The 19,553-nt window shown below is 43.6% G+C and overlaps 1 protein-coding gene across 1 annotated transcript; it reads right to left on the bottom strand.

Annotated features, from left to right (window-relative positions):
• Positions 1–698: 698 nt before the first annotated feature.
• PROCA1 (protein interacting with cyclin A1) lies at positions 699–18,432 on the bottom strand. The gene is made up of 4 exons (XM_069761224.1): positions 17,843–18,432; positions 11,513–11,645; positions 1,984–2,118; positions 699–1,480 (listed from the first exon to the last, which is right to left on the bottom strand). The coding sequence occupies exons 1-4, from the start codon at positions 18,276–18,278 to the stop codon at positions 793–795; spliced, it is 1,392 nt and encodes a 463-aa protein (XP_069617325.1). The 5' UTR covers positions 18,279–18,432; the 3' UTR covers positions 699–792.
• Positions 18,433–19,553: the final 1,121 nt, after the last annotated feature.

The following is a 19,553-nucleotide window of genomic DNA, read 5'->3' as shown; positions in this document are numbered from 1 at the left end:
GAAAACTCTGAAGAAATGCCCAGTTGGACTGCAACCTGAGATTTCCCATACTGCGCTCCAAGAGCAATAACTAATATATGTGCAATGGTTTGATGCAGCACAAAATGGAAAAGAGCATCAGAATCAGGGGAGCTCAAGGATTTTTTCAGGACATGTGACTCATTTTTTGAGCAACTGACAGGTCCTCTTTTAAGACTTTTTTTTTGCATATCTTGACTGAGATGGGACATGAATGCACACTCTTTTCTTCATTACAGGGTATGAGTTTTGAAAAAATATGGGCCTATTCTGTGCTTTTATGAGAGGTGTCCCAAAAGTTGAACCTCCACCTGTCAGACATTTATGCATACACAATTGATATGCCATAAATGAACCATATATTTAGGGGGAAGAAGGGGGGGGGGGGGTTTGCACAGTCCCCTGTCTGTTTGGAGCAGAAAAGATTATGCACTCCTGATCTTGTGTGTTGTTATGTCCATTGGTAGTGTACTATAGTGCAATGTATAGTTATTTTCTATTTTAATGCATCCCTATTCATATTTTTCGTCTAATAATACCATCATAAATATTAGAGTGATTGTGATATTGAGGAATGACACACTGCAGCCCATTGAAAAAATCTTAATTTATATGTTATTATATGCAAGCAGCAGATTTGTATTATGTGCTCTCATGTGATGCACGGAAGTATTTGAGACTTGTTTAGCAGCAGAAGGTTAATATTATTATTTTGCACTTTTAATTGTTAATGTACAGAGACAAAGTAGAGTAATACATTGCAGATCATTGTCACTAAATGCCTGCTGGAACGCATGGCGCTTTCTTGGGTTTCTTCCTTCTTTCTTTTCTTCCCTTTCTGTCTTTCCTGTTTTTCCTTTTAGGGTTTTCAATGCAGGGTTTTAACTCTTGTGGAAGCAATGTTGTCACACCTTTGAACACATCATGCTTGATGGTAGGCACAATAGTAGTTATAGAGTCTACGTTTCGTATAGGTTCATCATTAAGTATATCATTGAATGGATCCTGTCTATGTCCTATGTCCAGCATGGAGTCTAGTGATGTGTTTGCCACAGACGCTCTCTCATTTTTGACAATCTCCTCACCCCAGATGTCTTTGGAAGGGGATTTGATGTTTTCTTTATTGAGCTGATTCTTCCTTTTACCTTTAAGACCTTTTCCCTTTTTGTTCTTTCTCTCTTTCTGCTTTGTTTTGTCTTTCTTCTTCTTCTTTGAAGTGTTCTTTGTGGTGGACGGATCAGGGGAAGTAGTTGGACTCATTGTCACCATGATCTTCAGGAGATCCTCAGTAGCTTGCATAACTTGTCCCAGTGTTGGTTGTCCTGGTGGTAGCTCCAAAGATGGCTGTTGAGTAGAGTCTTTGTCTTTGGGCTTTACGGGCTCATCTATAAGATTTCCTCCATAATCATAGAGTCCAGACTCTCTGGGAACAGCAAGTGTTTCATTTTTGTACTTTTTACACCTGGAAGAAAAGCACTGTAAATATTGTAGCCTAGAACCACTAAAATAACACCTACATGTTTAAAGAGAATGCTCGCCCACAAGACATTGATGACCTGTATGTAGAATAGGTCATCCATATCAGATTGGTGGGGTTCCGGCACCTAGTACTCCTTGCCAGTCAGCAGTTATGTTTTTGGGCTACCACTGACAGGTGTTGCACACGCCAGTCTTAGTGAACAGGCTCTCTAATTGCATCTTTTGCTGCCAAGAGTTGCAAAAGCAGGTCAAGAAAGGAAAAAAGAAAAATTAGTTTGTCCCAAATTCATGAATTGCTTGTGCCATTTTGATGAATTTGGCGCCAAAAGTGTCAAGTAATACCATGAGACAAAAAAGGAAAGTGACTTAAAAAAATGAGAAATGATGAATCGCCACCTAAATTGCTTCATATTGACCAGTTTGGTTCCTAGTATTTTCTTAAAATACTTCTGTGATGGCATAAAATAGAGACAGCCGATTACTTACCAGCCATACCAATGTCGCTCCACACACTGCTCCTTATATGTGAATTCAAAGCACTGCACCTGGATGACATTAAAGAAGGCTTGTCCCACAACCCTGGACGCTGTATCATTCACCTTTCGAAGACAGTCTTTAAAGCTAAAAACACAAAAGTAATAGAATATGTCAGTAACAATAGACTTGGAAGAGGTTATGCCATAAACCGCATTTATCATCAACAAGATAGATGATACATGCATGATTGCTTGCAAGTGCTGGCTCCAGGACTCTGTTTGCCCCTTGGCGAAAGTCTCAGTGGGCCCCTTTAACATATGTATAGTGGACCCCATATATTGCTCGATTAAGTATAATTGGCCTCATATAGTGCTCCATTCAGTATAACGGGCCCCATATATTGCTCCATTCAGTATAACGGGCCCCATATATTGCTCCATTCAGTATAACGGGCCCTATATATAGCTCCATTCAGTATAACAGGCCCCATATAGTGCTAAATTCAGTATAATGGGCCACATATAGTGCTCCATTTTGTATAATTGGCCCCATATAGTGCTTAATTCAGTATAATGGGCCCCGTATATTGCTTCATGTAGTATAATTGGCTCCATATTGCTCCATTCAGTTTAATGGTCCCCATACTGTATATTGCTGTATTCAGTATAATGGGTCCCATATAGTGCTCCATTCAGTATAATGGGTGCCATATAGTGCTCCATACGTTAAAAATAAACAAATACTCACATCTCCCTGTTCCACTACTGCTCCGGTATTCTGACCCTCTGCACTGCTCGGCACAGAAGGCGCGCTATAGTTTTGCACCATTTTATCTACTTGCTGGGACTGTACTATATGTTATTGACTGTTGATGGTTCAATAAAGTATTTCTACACTGTGTTACCCTCACTCTGTATTGTGAGTATTATTTTGTCCACGAGAAAGGAGTACAGTCGTTTGGTGCGATGAAACATGCAGTCTTTCTAAAGACAGCCAGGCCAGCGGACGAGAGCACCCACTGACCTTCATGTCTCTACAGACGTCATTGCACCCTATGCGCCGAGACATCACAGAGCTCAGACTCAGAGGTGGAGTTTTCAACTGTATTGACATCCAGTATGCCAAAATAGATTAATGTACCATGTGCTGGCACAGTGTCCCCCTGGCTCATGACCCCGTAGTGTCCGCCTGGTCTGCCACCATTGGTGGTACGCCACTGAGTGGGCTCCTCCTATTTGTTTAGGGCTCCGACACTGATTGCTGGGGTTTCCAAAGTCCCCTGGGTGGTTTGAACGGTGGTGTTAAAATGCGGTATGTGTATTGTTAGAAAACTACATCCCTCATAACAATATACAGATCTTATGACACCCCCACTATCCTTAACCCCTTAGTGACAGAGGCAATTTTGTCTTTAATGACCAGGCCAATTTTTACAATTCTAACCACTGTCACTTTATGATGTTATAGTTCTGGAACACTTCAACGTATCCCTCTGATTCTGAGATTGTTTTTTTCGTGACATATTGTACTGCACATTTATTAACCCCTTAGCGACCGCCGATACGCCTTTTAACGGCGGCCGCTAAGGGTACTTAAACCACAGCGCCGTTAATTAACGGCGCTGTGGAAAAAGTAAATAGCGCCCCCCAGAGTCGGATTTTCTCCGAGGTCTCGGCTGCCGGGGGTAGCCAAGACCCCAGAGAACATGATTCGGGGTTTTTTTTACCCACCCCGCTTTTGCGATCGCCGGCAATTAACCGTTTACCGGCGATCGCAAAAAAAAACGCGATTTCTTTTTAATTTCTCTGTCCTCCGATGTGATCGCACATCAGAGGACAGAGAAAAGGGGAGAAAAGGGGTCCCAGATAGCCCCCCGATACTCACCTGTCTCCCCCGATGCTCCTCGTGGCTCCCGGTGGGCGCCGCCATCTTCAAAATGGCGGGCGCATGCTCAGTGCGCCCGCCGGCCGGCCCCGGGAGAATCTTTGGGGTCTCGGCTACCGGGGGTAGTCGAGACCCCAAAGAGCATAATCGGGGTCGGTTTTACCGACCCCTGTTTTGCGATCGCCGGTAATTAACTGTTTACCGGCGACCGCAAAAAAAAAAAAAAAGCTAAGTGTAATTCTCTGTCCTCTGATGTGATCGCACATCAGAGGACAGAGAAATAGGGGGATTCGGGGACCCTATCATACTTACCGGTGTCCCTGGGTCTTCCTGCTGCTCCTCCTGGCCGCCGGCGTCTTCTGGGAAAAAGAAAATGGCGGGCGCATGCGCAGTGCGCCCGCCATCTGTCTCCATCTGCCGGCCGGCAGGGGAAGAGCAGTTGGGGCTAAAATTAGGGTTAGGGTTAGGGGTAGGGTTAGGGTTAGGGTTAGGGGTAGGGTTAGGGGTAGGGTTAGGGGTAGGGTTAGGGGTAGGGGTAGGGTTAGGGCTAGGGTTAGGGGTAGGGTTAGGGTTAGGGTTAGGGCTAGGGGTAGGGTTAGGGCTAGGGTTAGGGCTAGGGTTAGGGCTAGGGGTAGGGTTAGTGGTAGGGTTAGGGTTAGAGCTAAATTTAGGGTTAGGGTTGGGGCTAAATTTAGGGTTAGGGTTGTGGCTAAATTTAGAGTTAGGGTTGGCGCTAAATTTAGGGTTAGGCTTCTTTCACACTTACGTCGGTACGGGGCCGTCGCAATGCATCGGCCCGACATACCGACGCACGTTGTGAAAATTGTGCACAACGTGGGCAGCGGATGTAGTTTTTCAACGCATCCGCTGCCCAATCTATGTCCTGGGGAGGAGGGGGCGGAGTTACGGCCACGCATGCACGGTCAGAAATGGCGGATGCGACGTACAAAAATGCGTTACATTGAACGTTTTTTTGTGCTGACGGTCCGCCAAAACACTGATCCAGTGCACGACGGACGCGACGTGTGGCCATCCGTCACGATCCATCGGCAATACAAGTCTATGGGCAAAAAACGCATCCTGCGGGCACATTTGCAGGATCCGTTTCTTGTCCAAAACGACGGATTGCGACGGATGCCAAACGACGCAAGTGTGAAAGTAGCCTTAGGGCTAGGGTTAGGGTTGGGGCTAAAGTTAGGGCTAGGGTTGGGGCTAAAGTTAGGGTTAGAGTTGGGATTAGGGTTAGGGTTTGGATTAGGGTTGGTATTAGGGTTAGGGTTGGCATTAGGGTTACGCTTGGGATTAGGGTTAGGTTTGGGATTAGGGTTAGGGTTGTGATTAGGGGTGTAATGGGATTAGGGTTAGGTTTGAGGTTAGGGTTGAGATTAGGATTAGGGGTGTGTTGGATTTAGGGTTTTGATTAGGGTTATGGTTAGGGTTGACATTAGGGTTGTTTTGGGGTAAGGGTTGTGATTATGGTTAGGGTTAGTGATTAGGATTATGGATCAGGTTGGGATTAGGGTTAGGGGTGTGTTGGGGTTAGGGTTGGAGCTAGAATTGGGGGGTTTCCACTGTTTAGGTACATCAGGGGGTCTCCAAACACAACAGCCAATTTTGCGCTCAAAAAGTCAAATGGTGCTCCCTCCCTTCTGAGCTCTGCCGTGCGCCCAAACAGTGGGTTACCCCCACATATGGGGCATCAGCATACTCGGGATAAATTGGACAACAACTTCTGGGGTCCAATTTCTCTTATTACCCTTGTGAAAATAAAAACTTGGGGGCTACAAAATCCTTTTTGTGGAAAAATATTTTTTTATTTCTTTTTATGACTGCATTATAAACTTCTGTGAAGCACTTGGGCATTCAAAGTTCTCACCACACATCTATATAAGTTCCTTGGGGGGTCTAGTTAACAAAACGGGGTCACTTGTGGGGGGTTACTACAGTTTAGGTACATCAGGGGCTCTGCAATCGCAACAAAATGCCCAAAGACCATTCTATCAAAGTCTGCATTCCAAAAAGGCGCTCCTTCCCTTCCGAGCTCTGCCGTGCGCCCAAACAGTGGTTTACTCCCACATATTGGGTATCGACGTACTCAGGAGAAATTGCACAACAACTTTAGTGGTCTAATTTCTCCTGTTACCCTTGTGAAAATAAAAATTTGTGGGCAAAAAGATCATTTTTGTGGAAAAAATGCGATTTTTATTTTCACGGCTCTACGTTATAAACTTCTGTGAAGCACATGGGGGTTCAAAGTGCTCACCACACATCTAGATAAGTTCCTTAAGGGGTCTAGTTTCCAAAATGGTGTTACTTGTGGGGGGATTCCACTGTTAAGGCACATCAGGGGCTCTCCAAACGCGACATGGCGTCCAATCTCAATTCCAGCCAATTCTACATTGAAAAAGTAAAACGGCGCTCCTTCACTTCCAAGCTCTGCGGTACGCCCAAACAGTGGTTTACCCTCACATATAGGGTATCGACGTATTCAGGAGAAATCGCACAACAACTTTTGTGGTCTAATTTCTCCTGTTACCCTTGTGAAAATAAGAATTTGTGGGCGAAAAGATCATTTTTGTGTAAACAAAAGCAATTTTTTATTTTCACGGCTCTACGTTATAAACTTCTGTGAAGCACTTGGGGGTTCAAAGTGCTCACCACACATCTAGATAAGTTCCTTAAGGGGTCTAGTTTCCAAAATGGTGTCACTTGTGGGGAGTTTCCACTGTTTAGGTACATCAGGGGCTCTCTAAACGTGACATGGCGTCCGATCTCAATTCCAGCCAATTCTGCATTAAAAAAGTCAAACGGCACTCCTTCTCTTCTAAGTACTGCGGTGCGCCCAAAAAGTGGTTTACCCCACATATGGGGTATTGGCGTATTCAGGAGAAATTGCATAACAAAATTTATGGTTACATTTCTGTTTTTACACTTGTGAAAATAAAAAAAATGGTTCTGAATTAAGATGTTTGCAAAAAAAAGTTAAATGTTCATTTTTTCCTTCCAGATTGTTTCAGTTCCTGTGAAGCACATAAAGGGTTAATAAACTTCTTGAATGTGGTTTTGAGAACCTTGAGGGGTGTAGTTTTTAGAATGGTGTCACACTTCATTATTTTCTATCACATAGACCCCTCAAAATGACTTCAAATGTGATGTGGTCCCTAAAAAAAAATGGTGTTGTAAAAATGAGAAATTGCTGGTCAACTTTTAACCCTTTTAACTCCCTAACAAAAAAAAATTATGTTTCCAAAATTGTGCTGATGTAAAGTAGACATGTGGGAAATGTTATTTATTAACTATTTTTCGTGACATAGCTCTCTGATTTAAGGGCATAAAAATACAAAGTTTGAAAATTGCAAAATTTTAAAAATTTTCGCCATATTTCCGTTTTTTTTCATAAATAATCGCAAGTACTATCGAAGAAATGTTACCACTAACATGAAGTACAATATGTCACGAAAAAACAGTCTCAGAATCAGCGGGATCCGTTGAAGCGTTCCAGAGTTATAACCTCATAAAGTGACAGTGGTCAGAATTGCAAAAATTGGCTCGGTCATTAAGTACCAAATTGGCTCTGTCACTAAGGGGTTAAACAGAACTCTGAGACTTGATAAGAATGATGTGTTTACTTTGATTATTTATGTCAGAATAGCTAAATAATCCTTTATGAAAATTTCACCGAAATCTCCTCTTTCCCCAGCCTGATAACCTGCTTCTTAAAGGGAACCTGTCACCCCGAAATTCGCGGGTGAGGTAAGCCCACCGGCATCAGGGGCTTATCTACAGCATTCTGTAATGCTGTAGATAAGCCCCCGATGTGTCCTGAAAGAGGAGAAAAAGACATTAGATTATACTCACCCAGGGGCGGTCCCGCTGCTGGTCAGGTCAAACGGGCGTCTCTGGTCCGCTGCGGCGCCTCCCACCTTCATTACAAGACGTCCTCTTCTGATCTTCAGCCACGGCTTCGGCACAGGCATACTTTGCTCTGCCCTGTTGAGGGCAGAGGATAGTACTGCAGTGCACAGGCGCCGGAAAGGTCAGGCCCGGCGCCTGCGCACTGCAGTACTTTTTCTGCCCTCAACAGGGCAGAGCAAAGTACGCCGGAGCCGTGGCTGAAGATCACAAGAGGACGTCTTGTAATGAAGATGGGAGGTGCTGCAGCGGACCAGAGACGCCCGTTTGACCGAACCAGCAGCGGGACCGCCCCTGGGTGAGTATAATCTAACGTCTTTTTCTCCTCTTTCAGGTAACATCGGGGGCTTATCTACAGCATTACATAATGCTGTAGATAAGCCCCTGATGCCGGTGGGCTTACCTCACCCACAAATTTCGGGGTGACAGGTTCCCTTTAATGACCCTTCTGCTGCTGAGGTCTCACACTACTCAGTACAAGCTGCAGCTGTCAGTCAGGTTGGGTGGGTTGAGACTAAATACACTTGGATTAATTAACTATTTCATTATTGGGCTGGACTTAAAAATACTCATCTCTTATCTAACAGGATACTAAAATCATTCTGAAGTTTATTTTATTGTAAATACACAAGCATCATTAGGTCTAAATCTGGTCACAGATCCATTTTGAGAACGTATGGGATATATTGTGGCAGCAGAACATAATACATTTCCTAAATTTTCTTAAACTTGGCTTACATATATTCAATTCAGGAGACCTTCAGATTTTACAGCATAACTGAATATTTCCCATTATAATGTATTTTATTTTTCTTTTTACAAAAGTGTTTCGAGCATGGAAAATTAGAAAGAAAAATAAAACTTTATGGTCGGCTCATCAACCACTTGAAAGTTGGACTGTAGTAAGGCGGTGCATAGAAAAGTTGGTTAGGATCCCAGCTGTATTCAGTGAAGGTAAAAGCATTGTAATCATAGACTATGAGCGGACAATGGGTGAGAAGCGCGCAGAACGATGTGTTTCTCTCTTATTATCTGTGCTTCTTACGAGGAAGAAATAAATCTCCACTTTTACATAAGTGCTGGATTACAATGTTTTTAGCTTCATCTTTACCTTCATCAGAAGTGGTTGAATGTTTTCTTTCACACAGATCCCACCTTTGGCCTCCTGTTTTTCCTTTCATGTTTTGTTTCTTTTTTTTTTTTTCATTTTGATTTTTGAAGGTTTTAATTTTTTGTTCATCAACTTTATTTTCTAACATAAACTTGGTCTACAAAATTGGAAGGAAGAGGCGTTTTTTTAATTAGATTTTCAGTTAATCGTTTGAATAGGTACAAAAACACTCCCGCTGTAAATAAAAAATAGGAACTTTTAACAGTAATCTAAATAAACAGCACCCCTGAAGACGAGACAGACATGGTAAAATATGTCAGGGGGACATTTTACCTAACCCCAAACTGTGCATTAGTGTATATAAAGGCAACACGACCAGCCTCCACATTGTGCTCTTCTCTGATACCACAGACTGTAAATTGAGGGGTGGTACACATGCTCGACCACCGCTTCCTGCATGCGGGATATAATACCCCCTTTCTAATGATCGATCGAGGTTGAAGGGAACAGACTCCACTAATTGACTAACTCTCACCTGTATGGTGTGTAGGTAGGTGAACAATTATAAACTCTTCACAACTGGAAATCCCCATTAAGCATAAATTACAGTATCACTATAGAATTCAGGATAAAAAAGCACCATAAGGTACTTTTTTTTGTTCCAGTAATAAAAGTTATATTTTATTATCAGAGAAGGCATTAAGTGCCTCTTGGTGATTGAATATATTTTAGTGCACAAACTCATTGTTCAGTCTTACAATAAAGTGATAATATCACAGTTTAGGCATATGTTAAAGGAGCTGTCCACTACTAGGACAACCCCTTCTTAAAATAAATGTTCGGCCCTGAAAAAATAATAAAGCCTACACTCAACTCCCGTGGCGGCTCCATTTCCGTGGAGTCGGCACTCTTGGTCCCGGGGCTGTGATGCGTTGGAATGACACGTGATGCCGGAGCCCAATCAGTGCTGGCATCACTGTCTCCGCTTTAAGACAAACTGAACATGAAGAGGCAGTCTGGGCTACAACTGATCTCTAACTTCCTCTTCATGTTCATTTTGGCAGGAGGCGGGGACAGTGACGCCAGCGCTGATTGAGTGCCGGGCGTCACGTGTTACAACACCGCATCACAACCCCGGGACCAGGAGTGCCGACACGCTAGAATGATGCAATCACTCTGTTCTTATAAAATGCAACAGTGGCCTCAGATGTGTGTTTTGGATGATTAACATGCTGAAAACGTGCACATCTGCTAAGTACATGGAGTGATGCCAGAATCTTCTCTCTCAATATAGAGCAGTACATCTGTGAATTCTTCATACCATCAATGAAATCTAGCTTCCCGATACCAGCAGCGCTCATGCCACCACCATGTTTCTCTGTAGGAAACATGCATTTCGAGAAATGAAGTTAGAAAAATGCATGGTGCCTGCAGTGGAACAGGGTTTTTTTTTCACAAAATATGTTACCAAAAATTACTAGTAGCACCACGTACTTTGTAAAAACAGTGTTTTTTTATTGATATAACAATCTAAAAATATATAAATATGAAAGGTGCTGAGTCATAAAATGGAGGAGCACAATGCCCAAGGGTACAGCCAAGCACAAGCTTATTCTAAGAATATAGCAGCCCTATATAAATCAATGACTATCAGTTTCAAATACAAAAAGAAGGGATTTGAAAATTGTCAAATACCAATGCCAGTTGCTTGTAATTAGGTTTAACACACAAATCATAAATATATATAGTTAATACTAAAAATATATCTGAGAGGGGTAATCATCAAGCTCCTATACATCCATGATTGACGAGTACCCCTCTCAGATATATTTTTAGTGTGCTGTACGTGTTTTCGTGGGCCCAAAAACTTGTATTGGCCCTTTTCATCCAGGCTGCCAGTAAAAAACAGACATGTCTCCGTGTGTTTTGCACCATAGGTTATAATGGGTACATGCTGTATCCGTGGAAAAAAATAATACAACACGTACGTGGAGCACGGATGTCTGAATGAGGCCTAATATAGAGATAATATTACTAAATATTCTATACTCAAAAGCTCAGATTCATCAAGACTGGCGTTTTGCACAATAGTCTTGATGATCTGTGCGCTGGAAATTGGAAACAAAATTAATTACCAGGGGTACACATCTTAATGAATTTGTCGCATCATTTAACTGTCATGTGCCAACACCAGAAATTATCGCACATATTTGTCATAATTTCTGCTACAAATGTTGGCATAAATTATGATAAAATTTGTCTGGTCACTCCCTGTCCAGCCCAAGCCTGTCCTTCTATTCAAAAAGTTAACGCAGCCTTTTGGGACTGTGCAAAAAAATAGCAAAAGTGTCAACATTTTTGCACAACTTTGCTTTGTGCAAATCATTTCTGATATTTCATGCAATTTTACCCCAGAAAACTGGTGAAAACTGCTTCATGAACTGGGGCCAAAGCAATTTCAGAAACCCAAAATCCACTGCTGATATCCTATAGATTCTCCAGTTCTTGTCTGGTGCACATATCCCCACAGACACATCAGAAAATTGTTGCTGCAAAGTCTGCTACTCCCACATATACATTCAATGCATGAAAGGTGAAAAAAGAAAGATACGGATACAGCCGGAAACTTACTTGTTGTCACACTGGCAATGACTGATGGTATGCCAGAGGAAGTTGCTGTAACCATAGCTGTAAGTAAAGGGATGGATGACATGTTCACAGTGATCGTGAGTCCTACAACATGAGTCTGTCTCCTTATGCTCACCTATATGATGACACAGATAAAAACAATTAAAAGATTAGCCCACATCACTGGATTATGTGAATACAATGCATGAAACATTATTGCTACTCACCTGTCCTGGCTCCAGCACCGGGCCTTGCTACCTTCTGTACTAGTAGGCACTGGATTACTCTGGTAACCCATCAAGCAGGAGCATAACTATCGCAGTAGAGGAGGGTGCGACTGGGACAGGTCCCATGCGGGAGGGGAGCCCACTGGCACCAGAGCCCATTTCAGCAGGATATGCTTCAAGTTTAAGTGTATGGCGCAGAGACCCGATGGCTATCCACACTGCAATATACACAACCGGCCAATCAGAGGCCAGCAGCTGATATCGGCATGCTAGTTATGGGTGGCGCATGGCAGTAAGCAGGCTACAGAAGAGTGCGCTGCATGTTAATAGAGTTTAGGAAGGTAAGAAGAATTATTTGTTTGTTTTTCAATGTGTTGGAAAAGAGAGGCAGAATGGACATTATATAAAAAAGGGGCCGGGGATGGGGGGATATTATACAAGGAAGGGGCCCAGGATGGAGGACATTATACCAGGAAGGAGTTCAGGATGGGGGTCAATATACAAGGATGGGGACATCATACCAAGATAGAGTAATTTTACCAGAATGGGGGGCATTATACGAAGATTGGGTGGCGTTATATCAGAAACGCGGTCATTATACCAGGAAGGGGAACTTTATGCCAGGGTGGGGTTCAGGATGGGGGACATTATACTAGGAATAAACAAGGTTGTGAGACATCATACCAGGAAGGGGTCCAGGATGGGGGACATTATTATAAGGAGGAGCCAGGTTATGGGATATTATTACAGAAGGATGCCAGGACAGGGGACATTATTACAAGATGGGGCAAGACGAAGACGTTATTACATGAAGAGTGAACATATATGTTTTTATAGGATCTAGAACACTGCAAGGGCGCATACATCTGACCAACACGCAGTTGGGGGCCTTGGTCCACATTTTGCATTGGGCCCATTTGGACTCTAGCTATGCCATTGCCTGCAAGCATCTTTGATGTCCTCACCAAAGGCTTTTGAAGGCAATCTCAGGCAGTTATGAGTTGCCTGATTATTCAGGAAGTATAGCACAATGCACCAAGTGCTTTTGCAGGAATTAGCCTCATCTTCGTTTAGGCTCTGCTCCCGTCACATCTCTTATTATCCGCCCTGCAATTCCTGTCTGCTTACCAGTATCCAACTACTATTTCCTAGCTTGTCCAGTGAATCCTATTAATATTGGTATCTCAGCTTTTCTGTGTCAAGCTACTAGTTACCAACTTGTCTCTAAGAATGAGTTCTGCTGAATCAAGCTGCAAGTTCAAACTAATCACTGATATCACCACTGGTAGGTGGTGTCGCCAAGTGGGGTCAGAAAGTGTATCCAAATTTATGTTGAAAAGTGGCAGAAATTGTACAGTAATTTACAATAGACCCTGACTTGAGTACATTTCTAACATTGGCGAGCAACAGCTGAAACATGCCAAATTCATCAGCAGGCACAGGCGTCTTAATGAATTTGGCACATCCATACTGCATGCCAGTCATAATGGATCTTGACCAAAGCATTTCATGTTCTTTTCTGTTTCCAAATGTTTCCAAATGCTGACTGAATAAGAACTGACACAATCCTTACGCATACAGTCACACACATTTTAATTCTGTAAGAAGCTGCTGACAAAGTCACATAACTTTAAAAATGTCATACTGCAATCCGCCAACTCAACAAATTTCTCTTTCTTGCCTTAAATGAAAAAAATAAAGCTAAATAAATTACCAGTGAGCCCTTACCTTGCCCTACTGAGTTGTTCAATGTCAATAGATGAGTGCCACAGCAGTATATCTACTGTTAGGTTAAGTGGATAACACTAAATAATCACACTCCAAGTGCAGCTGACAAAGGGTGAGATACACAGGGTGATTCACTCCCTACTTTACTCCGAAAAATTGCTGTTACTACTAAAGGTACCTTCACACTGAACAACATTACAACGATAACGATAGCGATCCGTGACGTTGCAGCATCCTGGATAGCGATATCGTTGTGTTTAACAGGCAGCAGCGATCTGGATCCTGCTGTGACATCGCTGGTCGGAGCTGAAAGTCCAGAACTTTATTTTGTCGCTGGATCACCTGCTGACATCGCTGAATCGGCGTGTGTGACGCCGATGCAGCGATGTGTTCACTGGTAACCAGGGTAAACATCGGGTTACTAAGCGCAGGGCCGCACTTAGTAACCCGATGTTTACCCTGGTTACCATTGTAAATGTAAAAAAAAAACACTACATACTTACATTCCGGTGTATGTGTAAAGCACAGCGGTGACGTCACATCACGTGCTCTGCTTTACGGCCGGCCGGCGCTCACAGTCAGTGCGGGAAGCTGAAGGCGAGGGACGTGACAGACACCGGAATGTGAGTATGTACTGTTGTTTTTTTTTACATTAACAATGGTAACCAGGGTAAACATCGGGTTACTAAGCGCGGCCCTGCGCTTAGTAACCCGATGTTTACCCTGGTTACCCGGGGACTTTGGCATCGTTGGTCGCTGGAGAGCTGTCTGTGTGACACAAGGACTTTCCAACGATCACAGCCAGGTCGTATCGCTGGTCGTGATCGTTGGAAAGTTGCTGAGTGTGACGGTACCTTTAAAGAGACAGTTGACCGTACTGAAATTTGGTTCAGGAGAAACTGATATTTTAAAGTGTTAAAAATGTCCAACGTTCGCAACTGGGCACGCCTGCATGCGCGGTGCAATATTGTTGAATGTGTTCCACAGTATGTCTGGGGTCATAGCCTGAATTTCTCGCTGTACGTTCTCTCAGAGAGCCTTTAATTTTCATGGCTTGTTAATAGTGTTGAGCGATACCTTCCAATATTCGGAAATATCCATATCGGATTGGATTGGCCGATATCCAAAAAATATAGGATATCGCCAATACCGATACCCGATACCAATGCAAGTCAATGGGACACAAATATCGGAATTAAAGTAAGCCCTTTCTGTCCTTAACATCCTTAACATCCTGTTCCGGAGGGGGGAAGAGTGTGGGCGGTGCGTGGGTGGAGACTGCGTGACTGTGTGGGACCGTGGGGGGGTCTGTGCGAGCCTGCCGGGGGTCTGTGCGGGCCTGCCGGGGGTCTGTGCGGCCTGCCGGGGGTCTGTGTGGCCGGCCAGGGGTCTGTGCGGCCTGCCGGGGGTCTGTACGGGCCTCTTGGGGGTTGGTGCGGCCTGCCGGGGGTCTGTGCGGCCTGCCCATATAGACCCCCGAAAGGCCCGTACAGATCTCTGACAGGCCGCACAGACCCCAGAGAGGCCCGTACAGACCCCCGGCAGGCCACGCAGACCCGCCGAGAGGCCCGTACAGATCCCCGGCAGGCCGCACAGACCCCAGAGAGGCCCGTACAGACCCCCGGCAGGCCGTACAGACCCCAGAGAGGCCCATACAGACCCCCGGCAGGCCGCACAGACCACCTGAGAGGCTCATACAGACCCCCGGCAGGCCCGCACAGACCCCCGGCAGGCCGCACAGACCGCAGAAGGGCCCATACAGACCCCCAGCAGGCAGCACAGACCCCCGGCAGGCTGCACAGATCCCCCGAGAGGCCCGTACAGACCCCCGGCAGGCCGCACAGACCCCCGGCCGCACAGACCCCCGAGAGGCCCGTACAAACCCCCGGCAGGCCTGCACAGACCCCCGACAGGCCCGCACAGACCCCCCCCATGGTCACGCACAGACCCCGCCCACACACACAGACGCAGTCTCCGCCCACGCACCGCCCACACTCCATTAACTTCCGATTCCGATACCCGATATCTTAAAAATATCGGAACTCAGTATCGGAAATCCAATACAGCGAATATCGGCCGATACCCGATATTTGCAGTATCGGAATGCTCAACACTACTCGTTAATATACACCCGACCTTTTAAATGGCCCTCAAGGAAAAAGTCCAGTGGACATTTTCAGACGTCTTCTATCATGCCTATTCAGTAACGTTCCTGTATGTTCCAGCTTAATCACCAATGAGAAGAATACACGGTTTGAACGGCAGATTTCGACCTTCAAACTTCTTTAGAAACTCATTTTGGCACCTCTTTAAGGATTCGGCTTTCCAATAATTTTTCACAATGAAAACACGCTCCTCTAAACTGTATCTGAACATTGTTAATTATTGAAGAAGGAATTCGGCAGGAGCGAAATGCAAACACCACACATAAACTAAAGGTGTGCAGCAAGTCTATCTTGTAGTGGAGACGACTGGCGGGGCGACGAGTAGGCAAGACCGTATTTCTCATCGCTGTTGCTGAGGTTCATTGTACTTTCACTTCTCATGAACCAAATGATGTACAGTCCAAATTTCAGCGTGGTCGACGGTCTTTTTTAGAAGTAACAGCAGTTTTTCCAGGTAAAATAGCGAGTGAATCACCCTGAATTAGGCAGCAAGTGAAAAATTAATTTTCAAAGTTGATGTTTTGGAAGCAGGAAAAATGTGCAAGTGTAAGAATCTAAGCACCCTTGGCGAGGATCACATTTTAAGACTGGACTACTGGGTCTTAGAATCTTCAAAATGGCAGGTCTTGTGGGGTGTTCCAAAAATGAATTGGTTAATACCTACCAAAAGTGGCTCTAGGAAGGACAAGCAGTGAAATAAGGTCATGGATGCCGAAGACTCACTGATGTGTGTGGGAAGGAAAAACTTTTGTGACCATGTTCACCCCTTCATGACAGCGATATCCTCCATGTATAATATTACCTCATCACACTACAAAAATGTATCAAGAATTGTTTGCGGAACATGACAAAGAGTCCAAAGTGGCAATCATAAGCAACCAATTATCTGTGGGATGTATTGATAAATCGTGCCTGATCCATGGAGTCTTGGAGTCAGATACTAGGACACCTTCAGAAGTCTCGTCTATTACTCAATGGGTCAGAGCTGAGTTGTCAGCACAAGAAGCTCACAAGATAAATCTGGTGAATTACAGACACAAGCATTTGAAATATGTAGCTAAATGTTCCCACTAGTTTTTATGAACTTCTCCGAGAAAGGAATATTTGTCCCACACAGCAGATAAGTGGATTATTGTGGGTAATCTTGTTTTAATAGTATGAATGTGCAAATATTATATACGGCAGTAGCCAAAACAGCGAATAAAGAGGAAACATCAGAAAATAGGAGAAAGCTTCATGTCTGAAATGACTCTATAGAATCATTGTGGTGACATTGTGCCGGACAACTATTCCCAAGATGTTTCACAAAAGTATATTTGTGCAGAGATATTGTTTGATGCTCTTTATGAGTGATTTTTGAGCAGGATTCCCTCACTCCCATTGAGGTTCATTCCCATACTTATATGTATGGCAATTTCCATTTATAATTGGTAATATCAATTATTCACATATAACATTCAACAGAAAGTAACCTGATGGGAACGACTTGTAGGGAGAGCGAGTGTTCACATCCATATGTATTCATTCATACATGCAATGTAATATTTGAAATTGGATTGCCAGATAAGTCTTTATATTGAGTATTCCAGGGGTGTACATACTAATCTACTGTGGTGCATAAATTACTGAATATTATACAAAAGATCATAACCTGCAGGAATCCTAACTTATCCTAACTTATCAATGCATTTATGTGTAGACTCTGAACCAAGGAGCAGATTCATGGGACATAGTATAAGTAGCTGCAGGATAACTGAGTGTTAAGTATTTGAGCTGATTTAAATGACATTTTTTTTCTGCTGCTCATTTTAATGAGATTACAGACCTGCTTTGCACTAAACATTATTTTCCCATAAGTTTGTAACTGTATCTTGCATGTTTGGTTAAATTCTTGATGAAAACATGCTACATATGGAAATGCTTTCTCTTAGATGTGTCTAGGTGGATCTCAATTATTGAGATTAATAGGTTAATAATTAATATGATATTATATGATTAATAATGATATTATATGATTAATAATTGAGGTCTCTATGGACCACCTTATTAATCATGATGAGGATATATAGCCTACCAATAATTACATTGTAGCAGGTTATGGTAGAACATTGTGCTATGACTTATAGGTTTCTGCAATCCTACCTGAGCACACCTGGATCTCTCGCTTTCTCAGGTCATTGTACAATAGATAGCCATAAGCCCAACCTTCTTACCTAGATCACTCTCTTTTTCAGCATTGTTTCCTGCTCCACACCATAGTGTTCCTGGGTAGGTGAAGCCCCTCTTGACTCTGACATGTTGTCCTGTGAATTCTCCTCTCTCTCTAGAGTTGTGTGCACTCAAGAAGATCAGACATGCCATCCTGGATTCTGTAAAACCTCCAAAGTCCCACACACCATCTTGATTTTTCTTCTGGCATTTGGAGAGGAAATCTCTAACAGTCTCAGCATCTTCATCCAGAGAGCATGACACCAGCTGCCTGCTCTTGTCCCAAACTGATGTCACCAGTTCTTCACCATCAGTCACCTGGAGCACAGAATGGTGGCCCCGAAAGGACAGCTGGGCACAGTCCCGCACACCCACATTGCTCTGATCACCAAGAGCCCCCAACACCCAACACACAAAGGCGCTTATTAAGATTGCCAGCATCTCCCCCCCTCCCCAAGGTCTCCGGTGACTTTAGCACCACAATCAGGAGACAGCACCAGATCAGAGCAAAGTGCCTTTATAAGGGGACTTTGCAAGGTGGTCTGAGCACAGACATTTAGGAGGAGGGACTTGCAGATCAGTAATGTCCCTCTCTGTCCCTACATAAATCATTAGGATCTACCTCTTGTAATTCAGCAATTCTGGAAGTTAACTTGTGTGACTACTATGGGTCTGATCCAAAATCCTGTCAGATCAGATGACCGCCCTCCCACATATATCTAATTCTCTATACAAGGGGATACGGCCCTATTCATCTATTGAGTCAGGAACCTGTTGTTTTGTTAGAGCTGAAAGCTGTAGGGCTATATTATCCTAGGTAGCTTTTATATAAGAATTAAGGTACGGAGATAATACTTAAAATTCAGCTCAATTCCTGTAACTATTCCTTACATTCATTGCAGTACGCTGCTGCAGAACATCTTTTTTTAAGTTAAGTGGCACTCACAGCTTTTCCAATATATCTAAAGTCCAAAGAATTATGCGATATAAAATCTCTGAGCAAACTGTAAAGAAAAATTATATACACACGCATTAGACGCAATTATAGAAAGCACCACCTAGACAAAGATACAAGAGGGAAAAGTAGGAGATTTTCAGGACCTCTTTTTTAAATACAACTTGAATTTGCTTCTTTTTCAAGAGGGTCTGCAGCAGTTAAAGTGTGTATTGGATTGCTAGTCACACTGTGTCCCCTAGTGGCCCCTATAGTGTGTCCTCGGCCTCGGCGCTGAAGTTAATTCTCTATAATGGCAGCTGCAGGGTATTCATTGCTAACCACAGACTCCCATTGTGAGCAAAGATGCCCATTGTCAAATCTCCCCAGCATGGTTGGAAATAGGATTGTGTGTGGTCGTGTCCGACCAATTTCTGAATGGCATTACGCTCCCCAACTGTGAACTATCTATTGTATAGAAACCCCAGTTGTGTCCAACTTTGCAGCAGACCCAATGACTATAATTTGTGCAAATTATACTCGCCCTTCTCACAGGGCATTATCTGATCCATATTCATGCCCATCTCACATGTGCAAACTTGGAATAACTAATCCTCTGACCAATCTGAAAGCGTAAAGCCTTGTTCACTTCTGTGAGGATTTAGGCTTGTATTCTCTTCTCTAGTCAAGTAAGTGGTGGTGGAGGAAAACGGGAGAATTACTGGAGTATCAGACAACATAGGCTTTGTTTGTAGTCTGCAACCATGGAGACACATAGATCT

This window comes from Ranitomeya imitator, chromosome 3 (assembly GCF_032444005.1).
Source record: "Ranitomeya imitator isolate aRanImi1 chromosome 3, aRanImi1.pri, whole genome shotgun sequence".
NCBI classification, from domain to species: Eukaryota; Metazoa; Chordata; class Amphibia; order Anura; family Dendrobatidae; genus Ranitomeya; species Ranitomeya imitator.
The sequence above is the reverse complement of the archived record's forward strand: the minus strand, read 5'-3'. Positions and strand labels throughout refer to the sequence as shown.